This window comes from Streptopelia decaocto (genome assembly GCF_964273445.1).
Source record: "Streptopelia decaocto genome assembly, chromosome: Z".
Classification (NCBI taxonomy): domain Eukaryota; kingdom Metazoa; phylum Chordata; class Aves; order Columbiformes; family Columbidae; genus Streptopelia; species Streptopelia decaocto.
In genome coordinates, this window is record NC_138657.1 from 37,149,697 (window position 1) to 37,173,959 (window position 24,263).

The following is a 24,263-nucleotide window of genomic DNA, read 5'->3' on the forward strand; positions in this document are numbered from 1 at the left end:
GTTTATGTTTAGTTCAGGTGATTCCTTTATGATTATATTAAACCAAAAATTTGCCATGCAGATAGTTTTGCAAAAGAGAAGACAGCAGAGAGGAAAAGCAGGGCAGAGAGAAGTTTACAACTTCTGAAATTTTGAAACTGTATATTTTTATGGCTTCCCCAAACTACAGATTACAAGGCAGAACAGAACTGATGAGGACTGTGCCTTTGTCAACACAGCGATTTCTAATTTTGCAGTTCTCAAAGTCTGGGAGGCAGCAGAAGTGAGAGCTCCAAGAGAAAGGCAGAGACCTGTCATGGGACTGGGCAGGAAGAGTGCCTTTTTGTGTCTGACTGACAAGAAATGAAAGTTCTTCTGTCACACTGAATCATAGATGTAAGCTAATCTAATTAAAGTTAGGTTGTTTGATGTGGAGTACTTTTTTGGTACATTTTTTCTCCCATCATTTTTACTTAAAGTAATTTAACAGAAGCAGTTTGGATAGAATTTGATGCCAATAGGGAAAAATTTGGTTTTGTGTTTTTCAAGAAATTCTAAAGGAGTTGTGAAAAGTTTGAGATCCAGCTTCTGAGTGTGAAAGCAGAAAAAGTGTTCATCAGTGCACCTTCATTTTGTGTAGTATTTTTTCGTGTGCTTGGATGTGCAGCACAGCAGAGTTCTTCCAGAAGAACTGCTGGTGCATGTCCCTGATCTTGAACCCAGTTGTATATGGGCTACCAGGTGCAGTGCTGCTTAAAGACTTTTACCCATGAAGTCAGAAGAATGACATGGAGCATCCCCCTGCCCAGTATTATCCTACAGTGCAAAATTCAGTGAAATTGTTAAGCTACCTGACAAGGGAGTTCACATTTTTCTCCTCTCCAGCCTGGAGCACAGGTACAGGTTCCATCTAGAGCATTGCAAGCCCCTCCATTAAGACACTGGCAAGTCAGGTTACAGCCAAGTCCCCAGGTACCGCTGGGACAATTTATTGAGCAATCAACACCATGCCAACCTGCAACAAATAAGAATTAAAGTGACAAATTAATCAGGTTTTCTCCCATTCCTCTCTGAGGACATGCTGCCTTCCACCTACTGTGTGGCATCTCTCAGAGATGCACAATACCAGCGTAACATTAACTACAGGTGAGTATCAGCAGTTTCAGCTGAGGACTTGTTCAGGTTTGAACAAAGGTGCTCAAGGGCACCTTGTAACATCTGTGCACAGCATACATTTGCAGATGGATGCCAACATACAAAAGTAATTGATGGGAGATCCAAAACAAAAACACAGACACCTTGAAATTTCTCAGCATTAAACTATACTGCAAGTTTTAAGGCACAGCCTGGAATAAACAAACAAACAAAAAAGACAGAGTCTATTTTCCTTAGACTTGAGCTGCTGCTTTCAGGATTCTTTCACTAGTGTTCAACACAGACAGTTTTGCAATATGGTTTTAACAGAAATCTCAGACACAGAAAAAAGAGAAAACACAAGAGTAGTGTACAAGTTAGATTTCTCCAGAGATACAAAAAAGACCTTTCAGATTATTTCTGTACTTCTCTTCAAATACAAATAAGAATGTAATAGAAAATGGCCCTAAAATGCAGCATTCACCACTGATTATGCCTGATATTAATGGTTCACAGACTGCGCACTGGATAGACAGAGATGTGAATAGATTTTTTAAAATGTGATCATCCATTGGATACAAGAGAAATGGCGTGAGCCAGTCATACGTTATCATCAGCAGTGACACAAGCCAAGTTTCTAATTTTGTACCTTGTTTACAGTAAGCAAAGGGAAAATAGTTCTGCACTGAATCTAATCAATAGACTATCCAAAACATATGTATTGAAATGAAGCTGCCTTATGGCCTGGATTGATAGCTTTGAATTTAGGGGTCATTTCAGGAAAAATATTACACTATACTAGCTGGAAAATTGAGACACTTTCTATCAAATGTCTTTCCAGGATTTATAAATTTCCTTCATTTACATGAAGGTTTTAATTTCACCATTTGGTGTCTTTTTTCAGTATAGTATGACTAAAACTGCATGATGCACAAGAAGATAGGATTATGTGTGGCTCAAGGCATAGTTTTTCTCCGCACAAACTACTACTTAGCAGTAGCTATTGGCTACTTTAAGAGAGTTAAATCAGCTCCACTGTCTCTGGCAAGAGCACAAGCTGGAAACTACACATTTGCTATGCAACTGATTTAATTGTATCTGACAAATTTAGTGGCTATTTGTGTAGGTAATTCTAACACTTCTCCCCCACACTCAACCTTTGTATATTTTTAGAAAAACATTTTTAGAGGGGGGTCTATGATGTAGGCTGGGCATGGGATTTGCATGGGAGTATTCAACAACCTGCCCTCCATTCTCAGCAAGCCAGCATCACAGCTGAGAGATGCTGGACTTTAAATCCTTCCTAACAGCAGAAGTGAAAAAGAGAACAGGTGTATTGCAAGAGGGGATCTTCAAGTGCAGTTTAGTAGCACATTTGGGGTTGAAAAGGAACACCATGTGCACCTGTAGACCTTTATGTGGGAAAAGACTTCTGCAGAACCAATGCTGGAGGATGTCTGATATATCTCTGTTGCAGCCAAAGGCATGTGATACTGGGAGACAGAGAGGTGGGCAGGCACATACAACTTCTGGTGGAGGTACACTGACAATCAAAATCACTGTTGGAAGGACACAGCCATGTAGAAGGGTCAAGGAACATAAGTCTACTCACACTAATACTGGCAGATTCAGAAAGTTTTCTTGTAGAAGCAGGAAACAGAAGAGGCACAAGCTGGGAAGGGGTTATGCAAGGTTTTGTCAGGTAATTGCTGAGGAAAGGAGTATTTGAATAGATAAAAATGCCAGTAGGTATCAACATCAGAGCTAAACTGGCAGGAAGAAATCAGTGCCTCTGTGATGCTAAGAGGGGCGAGGGAGGCAGCCAGAGGTGAGGCTCACCCAGGCTGAGGGGAAACTGCGCTACATATTTTGACTGGGAAAGCCAACATCAGAAAAATGGCATACAATGGTCTCTCAGACCATAGCACCGCCACAAGATACAAGTGGTGGCCCATCTCAGGTAAACACTAGTAATTCGCTCAGCCACAGCATCCAGCCCACTGAGAACTGCATTGAAGAAAGAGGAACACAAGGTACACGCACCCTTCTCTGAGTAGATGCGTTCCTATTTTTTGCCTCGCTGAGCAGCAAGAAGCATGAAGTATCTAGTGATATGGCCTTCGAGGTGGTCTGCTTTTTACTGAGTTTGTTTCTCCTTCTCTACTTCAAAAACTCATTTCATTTTGAGATTAGAGAAAAATAAAAATAATTCTGAAGAGACACTTACCTGCTTTGCAGGCACAAGAACCGTCCACTGGTGAACAGACGGCTTCGTTTTTGCAGTTGCACACAGATGAACAGTTTACTCCATACGTCCCCGGAAGACAAGGAGTACCACAAGTCACACCCTTAATTACACAAAAATAGGTTCAGACAATACAACTACTAAATGACCTAGATGACTCAGAGGCTATAAAAGCCAGAAAACATACAGCCCATGAGTGTCCTAGGCTGTCACTAAGTTATCCTGAATTTAAGGGAGAGTCCTTCATGCTTTCTACTTCTAGAATAAGCAGTAGTTTTCCATTAGTTGCTGTGAGAGCTCAGGTCACATAGCTAACAGAACTTGGCTAGAGCAATGGACAGTATTTTCAGTAACAAAGAAGCCCCTTATGAAATCTAAACACGGTAAGATGGCAGTTCAGTGGAAAATAATGTGGATATGTAAAATATTTTTAAGAAGTATTTTAGCTGAAGTTTTCACAGTTATTATTCTTAAAAGTCATACTTTAAAATGTTTTCTATGTTACACTAGCATCCAATGCACAGGTAACAGCAAATGTGTGTAAGCCACAGAACAATCTCTCCTGAACTGTAAAAACAATTGTCTTTGTCTAGAGTTTCTCTGAATAGAGCTGAGGAGTTGGTGAAACAAGATAATGACTGAAACCTAGCATTCCTCCCTTTATTTACACATAATTTACACCTTAGACCCTCATTCTTATCAATGGCTTATAAAGCAGTCAACTTTTCTTTCTTAAAATGGCTTAAAATGGCTTAAAATGGCTCAATTTCAGTACTAAGAAACAATCACAAACTTTGCCTTTTCAGAGTCTTACCTTATAACACACCCAGTGGTACAAAATATCCTTAACTCTACTACCTACTACTACCTTAACTCTACTGTGGTGGAGAAAGGACATTCTGGCATTTTGAAGAATTTGGCACTTAATAAAGGAAGCAGAGTCAAAAATGGACTGTGAAAGTGAGACTTATTTACCTTAAATCCAGGGGCACAGGTGCATTTTCCAGTCACACTATCGCAGTCAGCACCATTTTGGCAGCTGCAGATCTGCTGACATGACTCGCCATAGAATCCCGGGGAACATGTCTCATTGCAGTAGAGCCCAGACCAGCCGGGCTTGCAGGAGCATTCCCCAGACATAGGGTGACAGCTGCCAGGAGGGTATGAAAGGATAAATAATTCAGGACTAAACGTGACACCAATATTAGGTTTTTTTCCAGAGAACAAAATGCTGTTATAGATAGGTTGCATAAAGGATCTCGCATGCTATGCATAGATATGGTTTTACTCACCAAACCACAAAGAAAAGGGCTCTGTATATGTGTATATAAATGTATGCCAATTAAGATAAAAATTGTAACATCATACAACATATAGACATTTTGGGAGGACACAGAAAGAAAAGCAGAGGTATGGTTTTTCTATAGCTAGCTGAAAAGAAACCTATCTGAAACACAGTTTTTACAATAAAATATATATCCATGGTTACAAATATCAAGGTGATGAATCCATTAAATTCCACAAAATGTATTGGTAGGTGTCCACTCCACTTATAAAGCGATCATTTTCATAACTCTGCCCAAGCATACTGTCTGAGAAATGTGATGCTTCAGTAAAATAGTGTGGCATCCAACACAATAACGCAGCACCCAATGAGTAGTAAGTACGCTCTTTTCTTTAAATCATTGGTTGAAAAGAGGACAATTAGCATCTTTCTGCAAACAATACAAAATCATTTGCATTGGGCAGAATTCAGATATACCATGAGAGCAGTGACCTTTTGGAGAGCATACTCCCTGTGTTGGCCATACCTGGTGGCAGACCAGCTGTCCCTACCTGGAACAGCAGTTTCATTGAAGGGCCAGTCAGACAGCTGTTGCCTGATAACAAATGGGCTCCATCAGCTGTGCAAAGATATATGTGCTGGAAAAGTGGACACAATGGGGTACTCTGTAGCACTCTGGCAGACAAAGCACTTCACTTAATTCTCACCAAAGGAAAGCCTTAATATCCAAATCCAATATATTTACAATGGGAAGACTGTTTAAAGATATTTGTCTGCCACTGATTGAAGTTGCTTTAAGTGTGCTGGAAAAAAAAAGTTACTTTGCCCAGACGCATTAAATGACCCATGACAAGAGCCTGATTTTGCAAGACTTGCTGACTCCTTGTATAGGATGTGTTTGCATATTTTTCTGACCATTTGAAAGTTTGAAAAAATATCTACTGCACTTTTAGGTGCTATAACATAAGTAACAACAATATCATTTGAAAAAGTTGCACCATAACAAGGGAATACAATATTAGTTGCAACTGCTCTTTGGACTCATGGACTACTCTTGTCAAACTACAGATTCCCATTGCCAAATATAATACAACCAACTGACAAGATACTGCTGATCAAAAAAGTATGAATTATACTGTCTGGAATGTCATTATGCATTCTGCTCTCTATATATTATTGCATATGGTGTGACATCGTAAGAATCTGGGGGACTTAAAGACTCTTGGACAGTATTAAGCTGGTTTCCATGAAGTGAGAGGAAAGGTCTTTTCAACTAAATAATATATGCAAAAATGGTTCAAAACTTATGGTGCTCATAGTCAACAGTCCTGGTTATTTGTTCAGCTCTAAGTATACCTGCCATGAAATATGTTGAAATGGAACTATTCTCATATCAACTATATGCAAAGTTATGAAAACACATGATGCAAGATGATCAGATTTGTCCTCTATTCCCAGCTTTCAGTAGGCACTCAGTGGTATTCTGGATCCAATACCCATGTGTCTTACCAGTGGAAGAGAACAAGCCAGGGAATATGAAAAGATCTTTCAATCCACAACTGAATAGTCTTTAGGATATGAATTATAATACTTTTAAAGCATAAAATTAGTAGTACTGTCATTTCAAGACACAAATCTCAGCCTTATTCGTTGTTTGTTTGGGTTTTTTTTTATTATTTTCAGGATAGGAGAACAGCACACACATGAGCAAGCATTGGTTATGAAGCAGAAGCATTGATATTCTCTGCCCCCCAGTGAGTGTTACTAAGACATACTTGCATATATATTGATTGACACCAAAATTAGTATTCTGTAATTTGTAATTAGATGCAGGAAGCTGGAATACTTGTGAAGCTTTTTGATGGGTTCTCATGCAGCTAACTTAATTGGCAATAAGATGTATATATTAAGATACAGAAATAAAGATATGTTGAGAGATGATACTGCCAGTACATCCGCTTTTATTCCTGGTCTTTTGTTCACACTTTCTGGAAATGCAACCCTGCTCTGAACAGAGACAAAAAAATACTCATGGGTAGTTGATAATTATTTGAAGGACTTAGATGAACTTAATGATTTTCATAAAAGTCCACTAGAAAAATGAAAAACTGCAAGATGCTCTCAACTTGACTTTAAAAATACACACAGACTAAATGAACTAAACATGTATCACATCATAAAATTCCACATTACATATGTATGTACCTCAGAAAAAGCATGGACAAAAGAAATCCCATTAAAGCTCATGTAATGAATAAACCCTAATTCCAGCCTGAACTATACCAAATTAGCTGGTGATACAGAATGCCCCCAGCTGTTCTTACCTATGGGTGTGAAACATTGGTGGAAAATCAACAGTAAGAGCTTACAAGAAAAAAAAAAAAAAAAAAGAAAACCAAAGCAAACAACAAAAAAAAAAACCCACCACACAACAACAACAAAACAGGGACATCTCAAATTCAGCTTGGAGATCAACCTTGAACCAATGCATATGCTGTAAGACAGGTGTAACAGATATCCTTTGTAAGCCTTCTAGATAAATACGCAGCTACAGTCTGCCCTTTTTACATTTTCTGAAAAATCATCTGGTGTCATTTGAATAAAGGCATGACAAAACTCGGCCTAGGCTAGAAAAACATTCCTGTACAAAACAAAGTGACAATGTGAACAAAGGCCAATCTTTTTTGCTCATTCCTGCAAACTGGATCTTCAGAATTACAAGTTTCTCTAAGCCCCACAAACTGTGGATGGAAGTGGGAGGAAGATATGGGGCTGCTCAGACCAGCTCACAGCACTGCTGTTGTATCCCACTGAGGAAGCTTTTCATGTTTTACGTGATCTTAATCTCAGCCTAGTAGTGCTCACTCTAATTTTTTTTTTCTTGCCTAGTGAGTAAAAAAGGAAAAATCAATAGTGTCACCTAGTCACACAGAACAGCAGTCTGTGTTTGATTTATACTGTAGCTCAAATTCTTTCATATATATCAAAAGATGCAATAGAGAAGAACCCTTTGTGAAAAAACTCTTTGCACAAGAGTGTCGTTACCTGCAGCTCTCCTCTGGACCCCTCAAAAAAAAAAACCAAAACTCTCAAGTATATCTATATCTAACCCTTTACGAAGCATTTCATAAATGCTGCTGATACAACTAAGAACAAGCATGGGCTTGCCTTTTATCCCCAGGAGCTGCCATCAGCCAACAGCAGCATCAAAATCCCTGTAGCTTAGCCTACCCAAAGTGCAAATTATGAATTATTGCCAAAGCTGTTTTGATACAAATTCCTCGGTCATAAAACAGTAATAGAAATGCATTTTTGAACTATGGGGTATCATAATGTTTTTTGTACGTTTAAGTATTTGAAGAAAATGGCTAGACAAATACTTGTATACTGCAACTCATGCACACATGTTTTACAGCACTATTTTTTGGTGCTAAGTCTCTTTTTAACCAACTTGTAGTTCATTTCTGTATCTATGAATACTAAGAACATAAGCTGTAACGTAGGGCTCTAGGCCTACCAACAGCTCCTCTTTGAGGGTATCTAAACCAGTGGTCATATCATCTGAAAAAAAGCTTTTACGATGCCAAGGTCCCTAGAAGTCCTAACAGAATCCTAGACCTACAGAAACACAAAGTGTATTTGAAGAAGGAATTGTATGCCCTTTTTGTGCCCTGGGATTATCAGTTCTTACATTGCTGTTAAATGGGCTAGTGCTATGAAGAAGATCCTTTGGCTACAGCCAGCCCAAATAGTACTTGAGGTAGGAAAGTAATCGATGATAATATTCCCTGATGTGCTTAAAAAGTTATCTCCTGGCTGACTGATATTTAGTGAAAGATGAAGACAGCGAGACAAAACTGGCTTCTCAGAAGATTCTCAAAAGCGTGAAGTGTCTGCAAAGACCTTTGTCTTCTACACCATTACTCAATGCCCTTTGATTTCTGTTATTTGCTGGTCTTAATCACTTCTTAACCCAGGGAGAAGGAATATAAGAAAAATATAAGAAGGAGTATAAGAAAAATACACTTGTGAAGTCATGAAAATCTTTGTTTACCTCACAGATCATTATGCTCTTGCAAATATCCACCCACATCTACAGGCCTGTTAAGTTCCATTCGATTTCTCATACAGAGGAGAAAATGTTCAAAAAAAGACCAGCCATATGCTGCTGTTTACATGTGAACATTTGTGATCTGATTTGACCACAAGCTGTCTTCCAGCAGTATAAATGAAGGAACAGCTGTGTTGAACATGAATCAGAAGTAATCCCTGTAATATAAGAAATACTATACAGTGTAATGCATTCCTGTCAAACAAGGCTGCTACAACAGTCTGCAGACAAACTTTCAGGAAAGCAGATAACCATAATTCATAATACAATAGTATTTAGTCTACTAGCAGAATTTGAGAGCTAGATAGGTCAGCATTATGGTGCCACTTATTCTTGAATGGCTTGCCCAAAGAAGGAATTGAACGATTTTATGTAAAAAACTCTGCATTTCTTCAAAAGATGTCTCAAGTAAATGGGATAAACAGAAGTGCAAGCACACAACTGTAAAAGCATATGAATGGAAAGAGAAAATAATTCAGTTTGCTGTCACACCGTCTGTCAATGAAAGGTATGTTGAACAACTCAGAAAATCCACAAAGTAATTTTTCAGAAAGGCCTAACATAATAGTTATTTAGATGTATGTGCTCAAGCGCTTTAACATCAGTGCTTAATTCTGACTAAAGTCTCATTTTATCTATGAGAAAAAGTGCATCTTACATAGAACATACAGCAGCATTCTATGTGACAGTCAATAGTTTCTGCAAATTTCTTTCACAGCTGTTTTCAAAAGCAAAAACTGAGACTATGTTCACAAATCGTATCTAGGGTACTGTGACTAGTAACACAATTAAGTGTAAGTGAATGTGTAAGTGAATGCACAATGGCCAAATTATTTCATCAGAACTGTGTTCTGTAGCAAGAGAAAGCTGTCTAGAATTGTTCTATAAATATGCTGGCTTGCCTCAGCTGACATCTGACATTCCTCCAACACAGCTCGAAGGTTTTCTCCAAATAGCTAGTTTTCAGATGCTGAACAATATGCTGAAACACTGAAAACAAAAAACTCAAAAAATAGAACTCATTACTGCCTGAATAAGAAGGGATGGTAAAAGGTAAGCCAACTGGAAAACTATTTAAATTCAATTTCCAGGGATCAGATCTTACCTGCTTTTTATGGAGGAAAAAAAAAAAAACAGTATTTTTAAAACCTAGATTTATAATTGGTAAGGCTTTGGAAATTTTGTATTAAAACAGTCCTCTATACCAATTCTCGTATGTGCATTCAGGGAGAGAGAGAAATAGATTCTCCTCTCATTCACAACTTGCAAGACTACACAGCCATTGATTTCAGTTCAGTTATTTCTCATCTACAACACACCAGAATATGCAAGGGACGTATGATGTATGCTGACTTTATACAGTGAACAATATAATGATTTATTCATGTGGTAAATATAGACAAATGTCACACCTTGGCTTAACATCTATTTCATGGGTCAGAGACCAAATACCGTGTATTAAGATCAATTATAGCCGCAAGCAACAAAATTCAGAAGCTCTTTTGTGGTTATATTTTCTTTCTTAAATGGTTAGAGAATACCAAATAGTCTTAGAAGTCTTTAGCTGCTTCGGTTTGCATGAAAATACTAGAAACATTAGGAAATATTTCTTTTCAGATGATATTCAGATTTCTGTGTTCTATGTAGGAAAAGAAAACAAGATTAACGGTGTAAAGCCTACCTCCAGGTATTGGGCATGTGGCAGGGGCACTTTTTATCACACTTGAGACCATAAATTCCCTCAGGGCAAAGCCTTGTTTCACAGTGCTCTCCGGTGTATCCTGGTTCACAGAGGCAGGCACCACTAATATGGTAACATTTCCCACCATTCATACACTTGCAGGTCTCAGCACACTGCACTCCGTAAGTCCCCACTGGACACTCATCTTGGCATCTGTGAGAAAAACAAAAAGTATTTTTCATAAACGATGGCTTTTGGAGATTTAAGGGAAATAAGGTTTAAGATGAATCTCTCATATGGGCCTAAAATGCCTCTTAAGTAGAGCAGGAATTTATATATCTTCATATTTAAAAGTGGCTGTCTCTCTGGCTTCTTCTGCTGCTCAGCTAGACAGGCTTAAAAACATCGGCTCTGCAAATTCCTTTGGAAAAGGTCTCCCTTCTCTCCAACAAGAGAGACAACATGCATACCCAGACAACTGTACTTCACATTCAGGAATCAGAACAAAACCAGACCCTCTTAAATCAGATTTGAAGTATCAAGGAATAATTTTTCAAGTATTTTGTTTCAAAAGCCATGCATCTGTAGCTTTTTAAAGCGATCTAGATTCTCCACTTAGGAATAACGTGAAGAGGCAGCAGACACCCGCACCTCTGCAGACACTCAGGCCAGGAAACTCCCTGGCAATCACACTCGGCAGCCTCTGAGAAGAGTATTTTCTAATTGTGTTTCCAAACATATGACGTTTCCAAAATACCTTTCTTTTCGTAACTTCATTCTAAACCTTTGTTGTTGTTGATTTTTCATTTCAAAAATTCTTAGGATGAGGTGGAAAAAGATTCAGGAGCCCACACCCCTTCTTTTCTTTTTACTTTTCTAATAGATGAAACTGAAAATTAACCCATATGGGAGAGTACCAGTGATTTTTGTTACTGCCTAAGGAAAATATATCCTAATAAAGGCACTTCACTAAAATTTTCCTTTCTCATTCACAAAGCTTTTAGAACACAGCTACTTTAAGCTTATTTCCGTAGTGTTTTACATATGAAATACATTAATTTAACCTAAAGATCAGACTGTATGTTTAGCTGTCTGGCCTGACTACTAATAGTCAATTTTCGGTATCCTGTTTGTAAAACTTGCAACTCATTTACTAATGAGTTTCCAGATAGCAACTTCACTTGGCGATGTATTTAAGAGATACATAATGAGTTTGATGTTTTCAGCTTTAACTTCTCTGTGTTTTGTAACTGAAAATGTCAGTACTACTACAGCTTTACTAAAGACTCCAGCACTAAGTGCACTTAAAAGGTTTGATTTTATGTATGAGAGCAGACAAAATTTAACTTTGCAAAATTTGTTGGGGCTGTTTCATTGCACTTTCATCAGCTTCTGAAAGACCCTTTTCCACTTTGTGGTGAGGACAGGTATTAATCAAAAAGTATTAGGCAGAACAATGATAAAGGTAGTTTAAACTAGATTCCCTCGTGTTAATTCAGCTCACTTAGAAACTGCTACATGCTCTAGGAGTCCTGTTTTTCTTGCTGTATGACCAAGTTCCGGGAGTCACCACAATGCCAAAATCTCAGATAAATACTGTTGAAGTTACACAGAGTGGAGAATAGCTTAGCACTTTTTAAAAATGTCCCTTTTGCTGCTGCTATGTTCATGCCAGCTTGGACAATGCCCACACATTTCTTCTAACAACCTCCCTCCTTGCCAGTCCATTAACATGAAATAAGAACCAGGTCTACAATCTTACTTCTGACCCATTCCTGCCCTTGGAGTACCATGAAAAACAAAATAATTACAAATACAGCCTGTTTTGCAGGAAAAGATGGAGCTCAGACTTGCAAAAGTGATCAAAATGCTGCAGCCTGCAAGGCATTTCAGATTAAAATCAGATTTAAATTCCCAGACAAAATATTAATTGCATTTAGAAACATTGGTGTCATGCAGTGCATAGACTCTCTCTCATCTGGATATTCCTTTGATTTCCCTGCTGACTTCTCTGTGTTTCTTTAAATGCATCTATCACCTTTTGCACTGCTTCTTCACAGACACAAATTTAATTTTGGCATCCTAATGGTTCTGGACTAAATGTTTCTTTTCCATTTATTTTTTTTCTTTATGTCTGGCACAGCTCTCTTCATGTCCTGTGAACACTCGCGTGGGAAGTGCATATGGTTACAATACCTACTATTGTTGGCAGAGATCCCCTGGACTGACCCCAGTGATTAAGCTGCTGCTGGCTTCAGCAAATGAGTTGTGAGCTGTTAAAAATACATGCAGGAAAATACTTCTTTCATCACTTTCCACTGCCTTCAAAAATGATGCCTTGCTATATTATCTTTCCAGTCTACCAAAGATGATTTTTAACAATCAAGTCAGAAAATAGAGAAGTTTCACATCTTCATTTGAATGAAATACTTTAGAAGACAACTCTCCAGCTTCCTCATTTTGAAGAAGAACCGAATGAGCCTTCCTTGCTACTGTGACTGCCAAATGTCTGCACAAACCCAAGAGCTTCCCTCCTCATCGCTTCACCATACCCCAAACTGCGTCATTCTGCAAGCCACTCAAGTGAAGACCCACAAGACGCTGCCAGAGCACACACCACAGCAGGAAAACCCTGAAGCCAAGCGGTTCCTCACAGAAGGATAATCACATAGGCACTTTTAACTTGTGACTCCTCAGCTAACTGATACGGCAAACATTTAATAACAGTCTTTTGATCATACCACAGACATTTTCATTCTTCTTCCTACCAGATTCTCCACTTCCTGTGCCGTAGCCCACCCTGTGCAGCTTCAGCAGTCTGGCAAAAATAAGTTTTTCTTACCGTTCCCCTGTGTAACCTGGGCTGCAGTGGCATTGACCTATTGCTGAGTCACAAGTCCCTCCGTTGTGGCACTGGCACTCCTGGGAACAGTTTTTCCCATAACGACCCTCAGGACAAGGCTGACCACAGACCATGCCCTGCATGTGCAGAAAAAGAATCTTAATATTAGATTGGGTTTATCACAGCTTGAATGAAAAAGGAAGAAAGGTTTGTAATGAAGGTAGATCAAGGAGATCTCGTGTCACTTGTCTAATGCTGACGTTGGAAATGCCAGGCTTTAAAAATGGGGTATGTTTCAGCACTGGAGGAATAATCTTCTAGGATTTCTATTTTTGAAGCCAAAGTTAATGAAAAACACCATCTCTAAGCAACAGTGAAAACACTAAGACATTTAAGACTAATTGATATCAAGCCCTTCTCAATTTATTTATCAGGAGTAGTATATATAAAGATATTTGGAAATGCCCCCCAGTAAGTAGTGGTGCAGAAATCAGTAATTGCTGTAATTCCCCATACTACTTTATGATAAGTTGTTTTTTTCTGGTGAAAGGAAAAGCTGTTTGCAGTTTCCCTGAAAGCAGCATCTTAAAAGCTTAGGTAGGATGTCTGCTTCCCTTCAACGGGATTTGAATTTCTGCACTACTATTTACATCCTTAATTACACGTGTGCAGGGATGGGAGCATTAGACCTTAAGACTTTTATGAAGCTATTTCAAGAAAAACATATTTACAGGCATTTCATCAGGGAAAAAAAAAAAAAAAAAGAAGCAGGTATTTCAGTTAACATAAGATACTGCAGAATTCATACCTGGCTACTTTAAATTTTCCCTACAGGAAAAGCCAAAAAAGTTATATTGACAAAAATGTGTTTCAAATAATTGAAAATAACAAAGAGTTATGCTGAAATAACTACTTGGAATGGAAAATTATTCAAAGAGCTAAACAGTAATTTCTTAGTTAAGACACACATTATTATAAAGTTCCCATCGCTGTTTCATGTTCTATCTCATTTTTCATTAGCTGTATTTTGCCAGATAAAGGGAGATAAGAATTTATGCAGACATTTGTATTGTATGACCAATTATTTCATTCTTCTAACATGAAGTGGAATAAAGAGTAAAAATGGCCATAATCCAAGTTGTTAGGTGAGTGGTGCTGTTCAAACACACAAACAGAGATGATAATTTATGGCAATGTTCTCTGGTTGGCAAAAAACTGACCTTTGCCACAGGTTATCTCAATATAACAGCTCCATTATCATGAGTTACTTAAAAGTTCAGTAAATGTGGGTTTTCACCCAAAATGGACAATTTCATAGAAAACATTATTTTAAAAAACTATTAATAAATATCATCTCCAAATGTATTTAAATAAACTATTTGGGCTTTGAACACCTTCCAGACTTTTGATCACCGTACAAATCCATTATTTGCCAACTCAGAGTTGGAAGTCTGGTAGCAGGGGAAGCTACTTGCAGCTCCAAGGTCAATTCTTCTCTCCCTACCCACTGACAAAAGGATAAAAAGTCTAAAGTTAATGTCAAAGTTCTGATGCCTCATTTCCATCAACAATATTTAACACAGTATCTAAAGTTTTGGGGTTTTCGCCATGCGTGCTATACGTACGACAACAGGCATAAAACCCACCACTAAAATATAGAATGGTATCACTTCCCTATAATATCAAATTATATCTAGAAATGACTGACTTTCAGACAAGATCTAAAGGATGCTGCCTCGTCACAGTACCATTCATGTCTTTTGCTCCCCAGAATTTGTTACGGTTAAAAAGACAGCACAGAACTGAAGGATTTTCAGTAACAGATGGTTTTGCAAGTATTTTATTCCAGTTCCTTATGCTAAAATACGCTTCCCAGTAATCCTGGCTACAGGCAGTCTGCATTTGCTATTCCCATTTGCTACACTTCTCTGAGGCTGCCCGAAATCTACAAATATGGAAGTTTTATGGGGATGTGTCAATTTCAGAAAGTGTTTTTACCATCCATCCTGGCGGGCAGGCACACTCCCCGGTGACGTGGTGACAGACGCCTCCATTCTGGCAGGGGCACCTCTCCTCGCACTGTGGGCCATGCTTCCCGGGGGGACAGAGGTCCTCGCAGCTGAGGAGGTGGTGGTGGACAACAGAGACAACCGTTAATTCGGCACACACTCCAGTCTCCAGCCACCTCTTTATTTTTAATGCTATTGTTAACTTTCTGGCCAAAAGCATGAAGTAGAAAGCAGTTCAACATAAAGAGACACACGCTGATTATTGTGTCGCAACCATCCAACAAATCTGAGGAAGCAGACCTGGCAAACTAGGCATTATCTCCTCTTAAAGATATTTCTTTCTACACTAGTTGGTGCTCACTCATTGTTACTGACAAAGTTCAAAATCTGTTCTGTAATGACAAAGCCAAATTTTTGCAAACTTGTAGCCAAACTGTTTTCACGGTGGTCATAAAGAAGCTCCTGCGTACTATTTATGGTTTTCACTCGGTAGTCCAGATCCAGAGGGCTTTGTCTCAGCTACACACACTTTGCCCAGCTGCTTCTTAGCCACCAGCCCTGCCTCCCTGTATTATATATCAGTCAGACCAACAGCAGTGTTAAAAGTTAATCTAACCTTAGTTTCTCTTGTTAGCATGATTTAAAACCTGTATCTCTCTCCTATAAATAATACATTCAATGCTTACAAGGCACCCGTGTATCCAGGGGGGCATCTGCACTCTCCAGTCACATAGTTGCAGGTAGCTCCATTTTGGCACTGGCATTTTTGATGGCAATCATTTCCGTATGTCCCTTGATCACAGCGTTCCTCGCAGCGCCAGCCTTTGAAACCTGATGCACAGTGGCAGGCTCCAGTGATGGGGTTGCACAAGGCTCCGTTTTTGCACTGGCAGCGGCTGCTGCAGTGAGGTCCCCAGTGGTCACTGTCACATGCTGAGGGAGTAGAAGGAAAAAATTACCGCAGTTTTATTAACAGCTCATGTTACAGCACTGGAGATACTATGAGTCAACTGTGGAAAAAAAAAAGTTATAAAATGGAAATAGTTATGTAGTACATCCTCAGTTCACCTTGGTCTTCGAGGACCTTCGCAGGTGGGCAGAATATAATTTACACACACAATAAAATTGATTTCTTAAGCATAAAAGCAAACACTCTAAAATGTGAAGCTGCGAAGTAAATGCAAGTTTGAGACTCTTCACTGTCAAAACTCTTCATTATGGCTCTCCACTGCTAAATAACTGTTATGTTTGCAGTGAGCTTACATTTACACAGACAAGTGTTAGTAACCTAAAAAAAAGGTAAAAAAGAGTAGTCTAAATCCATAAACAACTGTCTGAATCCCACAAGGAAGTTCCAAAGCTTACTCAACATAAGATTGTGATTTTTTTTCAAGTCCAGAAGTTCCTACCTATTTCCATAATGGCAAATATTTCCTTTTCAATCTTGAAATATACTGATAGGGCAAGAGAAAACACCAGAAGCATTTTTTCAAGCAATAGAAATTACTGATTTTGTGGTTAAATTTCATCTGGATGTTAACAATTTAGTTACCCAACGTGTCTTCATGATCACTCAAATGCATCTTTTCTTGTCTGCCCTAATGCAACCCATTAAAACCCTGTAAGCAAACCACTCAGAGGTTATTTCAGCACCAAAAGAAAAACCTTAATGTTAAGGAAGGAATTTTTTTTAAGTGAGAAACATGGGAGCTCTGTAAAGAGCCAGAAGATTAAGGTCACCTTGAGTTCAACAGGAATGTGCTAATCATACGGTCAAATGATCTGATTTTATTTTTATGTTTTGTTGATAACTGCAGTACAATGGGAAAGCCTCAACTGCAGCAACTGGAAGCCTGGGCTCTCCTCTTGGAGACTGACAACCATTGTTCTCCCAGCCTTCTCCTAGGGCAAAAAAAGCCAGGCAGAGAACAGGCACACTTTCCTAGACTAATGCAAAGTAATTCAAGAATCCTCCTCAGGGTAGGAATTATTCAGCTATAGGAGCTGTTCACTCAAGCTACAAAAATAAAAAGGGATTAGGGCCTTTTAAAGAATCTACTCCTTAAGATTTTTCTTTTTTTTTTCCCTTGGGAGGTCACTAGAACATGCATCCATCATGGAGATATTGTGAGCACCTACATACAATAAAATACAGAGCAACAGAATGTACTGTATGTACTATAAACACCCAGCAATACTGACAGGACAACTGCCCATCTCATTGGCCTCTCTCTTCGAAGATGTGTTGGTTTTGTTCTGGACTATACTACAACACACTGCTGTCTTCAGCACACAGCATCTCACAAGTTGCCTTTCCCCATGATAACACACATTCATTGAGAACTGCTATACGGTTCTTTTCAATGTGTCTGCATGGAATAGAAAGTGTAATCCTCATGCTTAACCAGTCCTCAAATTGTTGTCAGGAAACGAACTATTTTGGGATATATATAAAAATATGTGTATGGGTGGTGAGACATCTGAGACAATCACATCTATGGTCTTGACTGAGTGGACAACTCTACATTTTTTCTGTTTAACACGTTAATCTGGATTCAGATAACAAGTCTTCCTCCTGCTTCCAGACGAAACAGACAATTTCAATTTCAGCCATTCCTCATGGAATAATTAAAACTTAAAAAAAAAAAAAAAAATTAAACCCCCTATCCTGGCATGTCTGATAAACAGAAGAACTCAGACTGATTGTCAGACCATGACTTTCAGTGCAGAGCTCAGTCAAGGATTAATGTGGCCTGAACACATCCTAGATACAAAGGCATAAAAGGCAAGAGAAGGGTTATTCTTGGTTGGTAAGTGTGAGCTTGTGTTCTTTCACCAATATATGGACATGGGATGTATGGTGCAATGCAACAACATTCATGTAGTTGCTTGAAGACCCAGCATGAGGAGTCTCAGAGCCACACAGACCAGAAACACCTAGTACCACACATCTGCCACTGCCTCAAACACACAGGCACCAAGGCTACCTTGCTAGGAACTGCTTCACTAGTGAAGCAGTGGAGGCCTCATACTCCCTCTGCTCTCTTTTTTACAAGCCCGTCCCCAGTTTGCCTCCCTAGGGTGCATCCAGATGCCTCCTGGAGATTTACTGATATCCAAGGTTAACGTGCTACGACTGCGAACTTGAACCTTTCTTGACTATTTTACTGTAAGAGCATGTACTGCACAGTACATAGTAATTTATTAGTTTCCTGGTGTGATGTTCTCATTATGTTTGCAGGAAATCGCTAAAATAAAAACCATCATATGGTTGCTAATAGGATTTCCAGTCTCATAACCATTCTCCTGGCAATGGCCAGGTGGGTAAAAAAATATCGACTATTCAATTTTTCACTACAGGACAATGGTGAAGCATGTCGAGAAGGACAACAGTGGCCCCATCACAGCACATCTGCACAATAGTCCTTTACACAAGGTCTGCCACCAGTCTAGCATCTATCTGTGAGTTATGGGCAGAACTGTGGAGAAATTTGCAGGATTAATAGGAATAAATAATAACTTTGAATGAGATGGATAAATCCCATATTTTACCTCTATGTCCCCTGACTGATAATCAATAATGTTCCTCATAGAAAATTAAAGTGATTTGTCAGAAACTGATGCTCAGTTTACTATTAAGAAAGAAGAGGCCCAAGGGTAGAAATGTTTCCTGTGGCGAGTTTGGTTTATTTTTAATTAGTTTTGGAGGCTAAATTTACCAACTATTACAGCAGACTATTTCTGCTGCTTCCTAGTATTCAGACACTAAGAAACACAGGCTGGAAATCACACAGCTGCTAATCTGGTGGAATGGAATAGTCTTTGAGTTAATGACTATCGTCAGGTTACAGACTGTCAGCTGGAGTTTAATCAGAATAGCTACTCTGATTGTCCTGACTGCACCAAGGTCACAGGCACACGCATATATACAAACACCACATGCACGCACACACAGAACTGTCAGCTACTGGCTTCTGAACAGATTTGGAGCCATAAATCATCTGTCTCAGCACAGGGTATATGTGAAAGGGAACCAAAGTGTATAGACGAGAGTCCCATGTTCAGAAGGGTTTCAACACAAGGACAATGATGCATCTCAGCCCAAATAACTCCTGGAAACAGTTTGAATCCTGAAGAAATACAAAACCCAATTAGTGAACCAGAGTTTATTTTATGTGTTGATGATACAGAACTGGCCTAATGCTGTTCTGTTTTAAGCAGAGCTCCTTCCTTACAATAGTCATTTCTCCTTCCCCTTTTCACATACATATTTTCATCCTCAGGTTTGTCTGTTTTAAACAGAAAAAAACAGCTAGCTGTACTGCTCCCTGTCACCTGTTATAGCAGGCTCACAGCGTCCTTTCTGCCTTCACCTTACCCTGTAGGGTAAAAAAATTTAAAAATCAAAGTAAATGTTTAACAAACACCATGGCATTAATGCCACATCTTATTGTCGTTTTTCTATATTCTGTTCATCTGGGAATATCTTGTTTGTCACTGCAATGAGTGCTGTGCACATCACACGACACTACAAACACAGGACAGAGAACTTTTCTCTCAAAAGACTACTCAGTGAAAGCAGAAGTTTGCCTTTGGGAATGAGGACACTGCATTGTATTAATCCTCATTAAAATGAGCAAGTAAGGTATGACACTCTAATACAATACAGGCCTACCATAATAAAGAAATGCTCACCGAAACTGAGTGCCAAACGATGACTCCAGAAACACAGGGAAGCTCAAGGATTCAACAGTGAAAAAAACAACTTCAAGAAGAAATAGTATCTGTGATGCAAACTGCTACCATTTTGGGGACTTTTGTAGCATCTTGGAATATTAAAATTCTGTATTTCCTAGTACAATAGCTTTAATGGAGATCGTTATTATGCTGGGCTAGATGTGGTTTTATGCTCATGGCTTCTGTGAGCAGCTGGTGATTTGCAAATTGTGGTGGAGGGAGCGCTACTATTTTAGAGTGCAAGGTATGAATTTTTATAAAAATGTGAAGAACAAACGAAGAATTTGGTAACTCCTTTACTGCTCCTTATAAACAAAGACATTTTACATTAAGTGTGGTCACATACTTGTAAGGGTTTTTTCTGCCTTTTTTTTGTTGTCGTTGACTTCTTTAAAAGTCAACAAAAAGAAGAATGTAAATGAGTACAAGTTTATTGCTGACAAACGCACCTTGATCACCTATGATTCTGTACTCCTCTAAAGAATGGCCTATAATGAGAAAAAAATAAAGCTATCAAATCAAGCAAAAGAACATTTCAGAAGAAAATTCTCCTTAGAAACTCTGACTTGCAACTATCTTTTAAGCATGCTAAAATTTCCTTCGTAATATCATCTTCAAGCCAGGCAATGTTTATTGCAATTCTTTTTAAAAAATCGTTCTTCTCTCTCTTTTTTTGCTAATGGGAAGATGAAAGTGAAGAATCACAGTTCACTTTTCTTGCTATCATTTTTTGTAGCTGTCCTATATGTAGCACCAAGACAACAGAATGAGACTTTATTCTGGCTCACACGTCTTTTTGCAACATACTGCTGTGTTTTTCTGAATATATGCACCATTTTCACCAAAACAGAGGAGATTCTTACCACAGCATTTGGCTAATGTGTTTTTATGGTCTTTTAAAAACACTGAAAACAAAATTCCCTACAACAGACAGCAGAAAGAGAGTGAACACTCCATTACTTGGAATGCAATACTGTGAAGCACAAATTCAAAATAAGCAAACAGTGGCAAATAGATAGATTTCCTCTCTCTGTCTCCTCAAAATTCCAACATAATTTCTTCAGACAGGTTCAAGGAGCCACAGCCTTTAGTACTTGAAAGCTGATTTTCCTTTCTCCAGCATGTAAAACAAACTGAAGTTTCCCATAACTTCAACATCATATTTGACTGACATTTCTTCCTCTATAGGTTGTCACATCAAGGACAAGTCTAAATCTTTGTGTCTTCCTTTGCATCCTTTTCTGACTCTCAGATCTCTATTGCCTTGCCCTTACTTTCATGGCCTTTATGGTCTAGTCCTCATCTATCATTTCTTGTCCAGTATGCAAATATCAACCCCCCACATCCACATTGCCCATGACATTAGCCCCTTTGTTGCATTTTCAGACTATCATCTTCCTCATTTCTCTTCAAGTTGCCTCTACAACTTGGCACATCTCTCCATAATCCAAGCCATAAAACTGCCATGTTGTCCTCCTCCATTGCCTACGTTATAACTCCTCCTTCCTGTCAAGTCCACAAAAAGTCAATGTGGCAAGCATGACAAAACCACTACCTGCCATGGTAATTTATGAGCGTTTGCTTTCTTCCTCATTTCCTATGAGTTTCCAGCTTTGTGTTATCTCTTTTCTTTTCCTTCAACCACAGATTTTCCAGGGCAGAGGACACCTTCTGTTCTGTACTTGCAGGAGGAGTCCACAGATCCCCAGCAGAGACTGCCACGAGCAAGAAGGACCATCCCCTACAGCTAAAAGTAGACAGATTGTAACATGCCCTGTTTAAGAACTATTCTAGTCTTTTTGAGCAGAGAATGTAAATAAGAAATGACTAACATTTCTAGGAGGGCCCAAAAGTGACTTGTATTATCAGGAAATATCCATCACTAATAACCAACCAGAGCCATTGTAAATAAAATAGGCCAATATTGAGAAAACTTTTATTTATCTCCAAAGGAGTAGCCAACTGACAATCTTACTATCAAAAAATTCTCCAAGGCTGTCCACAGTTTAGTGTTTGGAAGAATGACTCTTCCCTCTGTTCCAGAAGCAAGAAACATGCTTGCCTTAACTTCAATATATATTAGTGGAACTAATACTTCAGGTATCTAACTGGTAGTAAGTGGAATCCGACGAATCTCAGCAAGAATTTTGCAATAAAACAGAATAACCTTTTATGAAGGGGGCATTTAAATTCGTAGGTGAGAGAAGCCACTCACCTCAACTATTTTTCTGATGACCTCAGTAAGGAAACACCCAGGACAAATCCTCCCTTTTCTCTGTCAACAACAGATGCCCATCTAACTTCCAAGTGTCAACAGAAGGGAAATTTAATTCTAACTCATGTGTAGGATATTTTGCATACCTTGAAATGCATTTACTGTTTTTTCCCGGAGAGAGTGCCATAATTAAAGTATGAAGGCTTGGAAAGACATGGCACACACAATGTTTTAGATCAAAATTTTATCAGAAAACTGGATTGATGTCCTTGACAGGGAAGAAAGTATTTCATATACCGTGACAACAGTCAAACAGGACATATATTACATTAAGGCATAATGTACCTTTGGTGTATGCAAAACTGAACTTGGATAATACTGGATGGATTCTTAATTACTGTTAAGGACACAAAATTCATAATCATGTGGATGCTATTCTTAATGATCTTTTCTGAGTGTGCTTGTGTTCAGAACAACAATCATTGATTCACTAAGCAAAAACCATGACAAAAATATAAATTTTGTCACTGATCTAAATCCACATCATCCTTCTTGGAAAATGTAGACATTATTCTTGAAACTGCTCTCTGCTATTATGATTTGGTTAGCTGCAGATCTAAATTGATGGTGTTCATTTCCCTTAGGACACTGCTGCAGGATAGGAAACAAATAATAATTCTCCCAACTCGGTTTTGAACAAATGAAAGTAAATTCCCATTGATTCCAAAAAATCTATAAATACTCAAGTGTGTTTAAAATTCTACAAGATATATTAAGCCCATAGTTACATCAACCTGTATGTCAGCCTGGACAGCAAGACAGTTAATGTGGAACATGGCAAAGAGATATTTCAGAGATTAGTCCAAAGAGGCAGAAGACAAAGCCAGCTATTCTGAAAAGTAGAATAAAAACATCCCTTAGAAAACATTCCAAGTCCTATTTAATAAAAACATGAGATTATTCTCCACATAGTTTTTATACACTCCATTCTAGTCACCTCAGGATGTCACAAAAACATAAGCACATGCATATCAGAAAATAAATCTTTTTCCTTTAGAGAATCACTCATATTAATTATAAAATATCAATGACTTTTAGTAAAAGACTTAGTTTACCAACATCCCAGCCACAGAAATGCATAGCAGCGTTTCTTTTTTTCAGAATGCATTTTCTATTAACTCTGGATTTTCTTTGAGCCTTTTGTTTCTATCTGATTTAATTTGTTATATCGTAGGCTTTTTACCCTGTGGCATATTTTTCATTCTTACTTTTTGTTTTGGCTATAAGAAAGGATTTTTATTCAAAATGCTAAGCTTTGATTTAATTTAGGGATTTTTCTTTTTTTACTTTGTAAAAGTCTTTTGATCCGTGAAGTGGAAGAACAATGAAAATGTGTTTTTCAGATCCTATAAAAGGCTGGAATTATATGCCTTTCACATGCCATAAATTTCAGAAGACTCTTTAAAGTGTTTTGGACATCAGAACACAAGGTCAGATAAATGCTAAGGCAAACACACACAGATGGCTCTTCGTGTTCATTTTATCTCACTACTGTTAACCTGTTAAAATAATCACTACTACAGGAAGAGTTACAAAATTATAAGAATCTGATTGTATTGTATAAAATGGACTGTTGTCATGCCATGATTCTGATTTTGCACAGATCTCCTTGTAGGACCATAAATTAGCCTTTTTTATTTTCTGCAATGCCTTGAAGGCCATCTTAATTTTTAAATTAGGAACAAATGTTGTCCTTCAGATCCTGCGAAGTGAGACACCGACAATACATAAGTCTGCCAATATCTAATGTTGTTTGAAACTAAACCAATACTAAAAACACTTTTGCACTGTCACTAGGAAAAAAAATATACAAGAAATCAACTTAGGTAAACACCACAATAATACCAAGTTTAAGATATGGTGAAAAGCAGAAATGAAAAGCATCTCTGATCCAGAAAATGTTTTTAAATCAATAAAACTATGTACTTCAATGTCTTCCTTCAGTAAATCTCAACATAAGTAAAT

At 38.3% G+C, this 24,263-nt stretch overlaps 1 protein-coding gene across 1 annotated transcript in view; it reads right to left on the reverse strand.

Annotated features, from left to right (window-relative positions):
* MEGF10 (multiple EGF like domains 10) overlaps positions 1 to 24,263 on the reverse strand; it is a gene marked incomplete at its 5' end in the record, with an annotated part of 80,867 nt that overhangs the window by 32,996 nt on the left and 23,608 nt on the right. The window contains 7 exons of the mRNA XM_082075093.1: positions 831 to 994; positions 3,341 to 3,461; positions 4,334 to 4,508; positions 10,436 to 10,648; positions 13,278 to 13,414; positions 15,276 to 15,396; positions 15,973 to 16,219. Coding sequence (XP_081931219.1) covers positions 831 to 994; positions 3,341 to 3,461; positions 4,334 to 4,508; positions 10,436 to 10,648; positions 13,278 to 13,414; positions 15,276 to 15,396; positions 15,973 to 16,219 — 1,178 coding nt within the window. The remainder of the gene's footprint in view (positions 1 to 830; positions 995 to 3,340; positions 3,462 to 4,333; positions 4,509 to 10,435; positions 10,649 to 13,277; positions 13,415 to 15,275; positions 15,397 to 15,972; positions 16,220 to 24,263) is intronic.